Consider the following 6,548-nt stretch of genomic DNA (forward strand, 5'->3'; position numbering starts at 1 on the left):
AAGCCTCCAACCAAAAAAATAATACGAAGAATACTTAGCATCTCAGAAGTCTTATCTTTAAAGAAATTGAAATGCCCCTGCTGCAGAGTACTTTTTTTAGTTTGTTGAAAGAATTTCTTCCCTGTCCTATTTTTGCTTTAATTTTTTTTGTGTACTCATTATTTTTGGTTATTATTGTACCCAGATATTTATATTTTTCAACTTTTTTAATTTGTTCTCCATGTAGTGTTATGTTTTCTTGGCTCTTGTGCTTTTGTAATTACCACAAATTGTGTCTTTTTTGTGTTTAGGGACAGTCCGATTTCTTTACTGACTTCTACCACTCTTTCAACCATTTGTTGTAAATTCTCAAGACATTCCGCTAATAAAATAGTGTCGTCGGAAAACCGTATATTATTGATTGGTTGGCCATTTACTTTTATTCCCATAATTAGTTCTTCTAGTGTTTCCTGGATTATTTCCTCTAAATACAAATTAAACAGAGTAGGAGACAGGAAACAACCCTGCCTCTCAATCTGTATTTCATTTAAAAAGACTTTGTTCTCTTTTACCACAGCGATCTGATTATAATAGATAGCGCTAATGATCCTGATGTCTCTCATATCTAAGTTTTTCTTTTCAAGTAATTCGATAAGACGGTTATGTCTGACCTTATCGAAGGCTTTGTTTTAATCCAAGAAACACATATATACTGGCTAATTAACATCCATGCACCTTTGCACAAGTACATTCACAGCGAACAGGCTTCCCCCGTTCCCAGTGCATTTCTAAACCCAAATTGTGTGTCACTTATGTTCTGCTTAAGTTTGTTGTGTATTCTCCGGTGTATATTTTTTAAAAATATTTTAAGCGTATGACTCATTAAACTTATTATCCGGTGGTCTTGTCAGTTTTTTGCATTTGGTTTTTTTTTGGATGTTATGAATGTTATGAATCAGCCAATCTCTAGTAATGATTCCTGTACTGTATATTGTATTGAATAAGTCGACCAATATTCCAATTTGCTGTTCTTCTATTAACCGTATTATGTCTACAGGTATTTCGTCAGAACATGTTGCCTTGTTCTCCGTTTGCTTTAGCCTCTAATACCTCATCTTCTGTTATATCTGGGCCGTTGTCGAAGTTTTCCTGTTTTATTACTTAGTCCGTTCGTCTTTAAATAGCTCTTGAATATATTCCTGCCATCTTTTAAGCCTTTCACCGACGTCTATTGTCTTCTTTTATGATTCTTTTATGAGGGTTTAAGTTATCATGTTTCTCTACCAATTGCTCAATTTCTTCGCATTTGTCACTATACCATATTTCCTTTGCATCTCTGATATTTCTCCTCATTTCTGTGTGTATAATGTTATACTTGTTTTTGTCTTTGGTTTTATAAGATCTCCTTGCTTCCATGAGATGCAGAATCTCATCGGTCATCCATTCATTTTTGTTCTTGATCAGCTTAAGAGTTAGTGTTGTCTCACATGTGCTTATAAGAGCATCTTTTAACATATGCCATTTCCTGTTCGCATCTTCAGTAGTAATAATTTCTATTTTGTTGAGCTCTTCTTTACTTTTTAGTAAATGATATGACACACTGATGAGTGTGACTCGCTCTTTTGTTGATGGATCTCTCAAACGGAATACTTGTATCCCCTCTACTTTAGTTTTAGCCACAAGCTTTTTTAGATTAATTCTAAACCTTCCTACAACTGAGTTGTGATCTGATCCCACATCAGCTCCGGGGTATGATTTTACTGATTTTATGGAATTTCGGTATCGTTTGCAGATGAGAAGGTAGTCAATTTGGTTTCTGATGACTTTATGTTGGTTGTCTGCTGGAGATTGCTGGAGTCTGCTGGGCAGCAGATCATAATAAGTATTCGCGACAATAAAATCGGTTTCTTGGCAGAATTGACCTAATCTGTCTCCTCTCTTGTTACTGGTGCCCAGTCCAAAGTTTCCAATAAAATCACCTTGACTTCCTCTACCGATTTTAAATTTAGATCTCCCATGATCATTGTAACGTCTCTAGACTTGATTACTTCTAAAGCTTGTTGTAATTCAATATAAAACTGTTTGAGCTCTTTATCCGACTTAGCATATACTTGAATTATATTGAGTCTAGATTGAGCTTTTTTAAGTGTTACTATCATAACTCTATCCGAGATGGGTAAGAAGCCAGTTACAAATTTCTGGGTAGTTTTGTCAACTCATATTGCTACTCCGTTCCAGTCATTTGCGTCATTGTCATTACCAGAGTAGTATATATTTGTTTGGCCTACTAATATTTCACCTGAATTGGGCCATCTGGTCTCACTTAGTCCTAATATTTTTATGTCAAGTCTTTCCATTTCCCGAATGACATTATGGACTTTACCTGCTTGGTATATTGACTTAACATTCCACTTGCCTATCTTCATACACTTCCTGTCGATTTTAGTCTTCTTTTTGGACGATGTGTTACTAATGGATATTTCACAGGGATTTCGTTTGATATCGACCTGAGAGATCCTGTGGCCTATGTGTGATTTGCCTCCCCTGCCGAATCTTGGCCTCCGATATCCATGATCAGTAACAGAGTTTTATTTTTTTTTTGTTCAGCCATGACAATTGTACTAGGGAAATCTGTATAGAAACTTTAATGTAGTGATTTCCCCTTGTCTTCTACATTTTTATGCCATTGACATTTTTTTTTGTTCATCCGCCTTCGAGACCGATTTCTCAACCCCAGGACAAACGAGTGCTCTACCACTTACTAACTCATCCGCCCGAAGCCGTTGGTCGATAAGTGGGAGATTGCTTATACCGGCAATCACTCGGTGAAATTCTCGCCATATGTAGCTACCCTCACTTAGTTTAGCCTGTAGACCAATGCAGGTGCCCAAGGTGCGGCACGTGGAGCCATAAGTGAGAGTTGGTTATCTTATGAGGACCAGTTATCAAGAACCATCTCCCGTCTATGACGCTTGATATGGTCTTTCCGATAAAAGGTGCTACCTCTATAACACAACTGTACACCCCAGATTCAGAATAGAACTGTTTAAATCAGCTGAGAACGGAGCTAGTAAAAGAGCACAAAAAAAAATCGTTTGGAAAGTCCCCAACTTTCAAGAGAAATTATAAGTTTAATTACGGCTAGAAATAAAGTAGAAAGAAGATAATCTGCCGAATACAGGTCAAAGAAAAAGATGTTACATATGTCCGAGATCAAGAAATCGTCATTTCAAACAAATTTTTTAAACTACAGAAAAAACGTCGGTCCGCTCTGAACATGCAAGAAATATATGCACTAAATGTTACAATCAGTATGCGTTAATTTTCTTATATTATTTTTGTTTATTGCTCATCGATTTTTGAAAAATATAATATTTTATATGGTACAAAGAAAACATTAAATGTGATTTAAAGCAATAATACAATGAAATGACATAAAAGAATAGAATAGAATAGAAATATGCTTTATTGTCACTGAAAATTGTACAATTGTATTGACAAAGCTCAGAAAAGCAAAAAAATAATAATAACAATAACAATTAAAATTTACTAAAATTAGACAAATTAATTGTCAATGTCACAGAATAAAACATAATAAAATAAAATATACAATCCAGTGCAAAATATCACCAAATTGCAAATTGCATAATAAAACCTTACAAACTAGTTTACGAATAAGTTTAAGCTGCTGCGTGTGATTCAAATATATATATTATATATATATATATATATATATATATATATATATATATATATATATATATATATATATATATATATATATATATATATATATATATATATATATATATATATACTTTTGAATGTCCATAAGCAATAAAAAACCGATATACAAATTTTATTACTTAAATAAAAATTAAAATTATTGATATTTCATAAAGACACGGGCATATAAATTTTCAAACATCCTGTATAAGACAAAATATGTATTTTAAGTTGTTCAAAGAATTGTTCATTAGGCCTTAGAGACAAGACTTTCAAATATTATCGATAAGAAATTTAAATAAGTCGGTTATTGTGGAATGGATTTACCCGGAATAAAAGTGTATATAGAAAGTGTTTAAACAATAGACCGGGATTTGCGTTGGTTTTTCTCCCCGAAAGATTATATCGGTAAAAGTTTATTAACAAAAGACATTGAATTGAGAAACAGGTATCGTTTGTAGCTCTTAGTAAGAAATATTTGTAAAGCAGATAGATTTAGTTAGAATAATTAAAGAATGTTGTTTTCTGAAATTACCCGAATGACGTTTTATAGAGAGAGTTGGTTGGTAACGATATACGTCACAGAGGTGGATGATTTTTATTGGTCAATTTTTGAATGCAAGGAGGTGGTGGTTTTGGCTATGAGATAGGAGAGAGGAAAAAAGTAGTTAGTCAGTTTTCGTCGTCCAAGAAGGAAGGAGCTTTGTGATTTGTGTTTGTTTGAAGTCCCGAAGACGTAATTCACCGGGTGTGTTTATTTGCTGTGTAAAAGCTGACCAGTGTGAGGAACGGGATACAGAGAGATAGAAAAACCAAAGGGTATAAGAATATTAATATCAGACGAAGCCGGAAACATTTGGAGTTATAAACAGGCGCGGAGATTGGCTCAAAAGGAGGCTGCATAGACTAACACGAGTTGTTGGGTTGCAGATACAAGGACAGATAGGAGAAAGGTGTACGTCATCTGGACCACAATAGGAGCAGAAGCAGAGAAAGGATTTTTTTTTGTGTGGCCATAGAATTTCAACGGCAGAGAAAGAAAGGTCAGTCAAATTTTCATTAAAGCAGGAGTGTGGTTTTCATTTATTAATTAAATAAATTGAATAAATAATAGAGACAGTTAATGTTGCGATCATTTAAAAAAAAATTATAAAAAGAGCTTAGTTATAACACATATTAAAAATCAATGTAGCAGCGAATTGGACACAGCGGGATTAAAACTAAACATTGAAAAATGTCAATTTTTTCAAAAGGAAGTGATTTATTTGGGTTTCAAACTTGACACCGAAACTGTAAGTCTAGCCGAGGACAGAGTAAAGCTCATCGACGAATACCCAAGACCAACAAATCTAAAAACATTGCGAGGGTTTCTCGGTACGATAAATTATTTCAAGAAATTAATTCCCGATTTAAGCCAAAAAGAAATTCCTTTAATAAAATTGTTAAAGAAAGGGACAAAATGGAATTGGAAAGAAGAACAGGAGGAAGCTTTCAAAATATTGAAACAAGAATTTGCTAAAGGAACGAAAATATATCACCCTATTTACAATTTGCCGTTTATACTCCGTACGGATGCGTCGATACAGAAATTTGCAGGAGTGTTGTCGCAAATACAAAACGGCCAAGAGGTTCCGATATGTTTTATATCTCGAGTGACTAAAACACATGAGAGAAAATACAGTGTCACCGAGTTGGAATTCGCCAGTGTACTATTTTGCGTAAACAAATTAAGGTTTTACTTATTGGGAGCTAAATTCACCATCAATACGGATCATGCAGCATTGATACACATCATGAAGAATCGATTGGTAAATAACAGAATACACAGAGGCATTCTGCTCTTACAAGAGTATGATTTCCAATTTCGATACATCAAACGGAAAGACAACATAATAGCTGACGCTTTAACACGGGACGAAGATACAGGAAAAAAGGAGACAATTACATTACATGTGGGATTGAATATATTGACACAAGACGAAGGGATATTTTCGTTAAATGAGATAAGGACTGACCAGGAAGGCCTAGAAGAAAGAGAAAAGAGAAAAGCAGAGCTAGAAAACGAGATATTTTTTAAGAGAATAGACGGAAAGGAATTATATTTAGTGACACCGACATTGGCAGAAAGAATCATAAAGAATCATAAAGAAACTACACGAGGAAAATGGACATATTGGCAGTAGAAAGGTATGGCTTGTGTTTAGGGAAAACTACATCAGTCGACAAGATTACCGCATTGCAAAAGAGATCACACAGAAATGCGAAGTATGCCAGAAATACAAGAGCAGGAATTTTAAAAACGAAAATATTGCAAAGAGCATTGTATCCCGGAACAACCTGGACATTATAGCCATCGACATGTTAAGCGATCTAATTGTGACCACGCAAGGGCACAAGCATATTCTGGTGATGGTGGATGAGTTCTCAAAATACGTGAAATTATATAGTTGCCGCACCACAAAAGGGGAAGAAATATTGAGAAAAATAGACAATTTCATCGCTACGGTAGGAACCCCAAGAAAAATTTTACTAGACAATGCAACGTACTTCCAAAATGATCGTTTCAAGGGACAGCTTAGAGAACGGGGAATCGAGACGAACTTTGTAAGCATCAGGCATCCCCAAAGTAATCCTTCTGAGCGATTTATACAAGAGGTAACGAAATTTCTTCGCATTGCAACGGATGGTCAACATCGGCGATGGGACAGAAAATTGGGAGAAATAGAGATGTACCTAAATTCCATGCCAAGTACAGTAACGAAAGAAACACCAGAATACATCATGAAAGGCGTCATGCCGATAAGACCGTGGGAAGATCCAGAACAAAGAGAGTATCGACAGGT

At 34.9% G+C, this 6,548-nt stretch overlaps 1 protein-coding gene across 1 annotated transcript; it reads right to left on the reverse strand.

The window, feature by feature from the left end:
- Positions 1-1,197: 1,197 nt before the first annotated feature.
- Positions 1,198-2,138, reverse strand: LOC140449013 (uncharacterized). Its single transcript, XM_072542154.1, has 2 exons — positions 1,926-2,138; positions 1,198-1,830 (listed from the first exon to the last, which is right to left on the reverse strand). Exons 1-2 carry the CDS (start codon positions 2,136-2,138, stop codon positions 1,198-1,200), a joined length of 846 nt encoding a protein of 281 aa, XP_072398255.1.
- Between the last annotated feature and the right edge of the window lie 4,410 nt (positions 2,139-6,548).

The sequence above is a fragment of the Diabrotica undecimpunctata genome, chromosome 8, assembly GCF_040954645.1.
Source record: "Diabrotica undecimpunctata isolate CICGRU chromosome 8, icDiaUnde3, whole genome shotgun sequence".
Taxonomy (NCBI): Eukaryota; Metazoa; Arthropoda; class Insecta; order Coleoptera; family Chrysomelidae; genus Diabrotica; species Diabrotica undecimpunctata.

Coding starts and splice junctions, on each gene's coding strand:
- LOC140449013 (XM_072542154.1), bottom strand. CDS start 2,138: ATGATAGTAACACTTAAAAAAGCTCAATCTAGACTCAATATAATTCAA. Junction 1,831..1,925: donor AAACTTTGGACTGGGCACCA/GTAACAAGAGAG, acceptor AGCAGACTCCAG/CAATCTCCAGCAGACAACCA.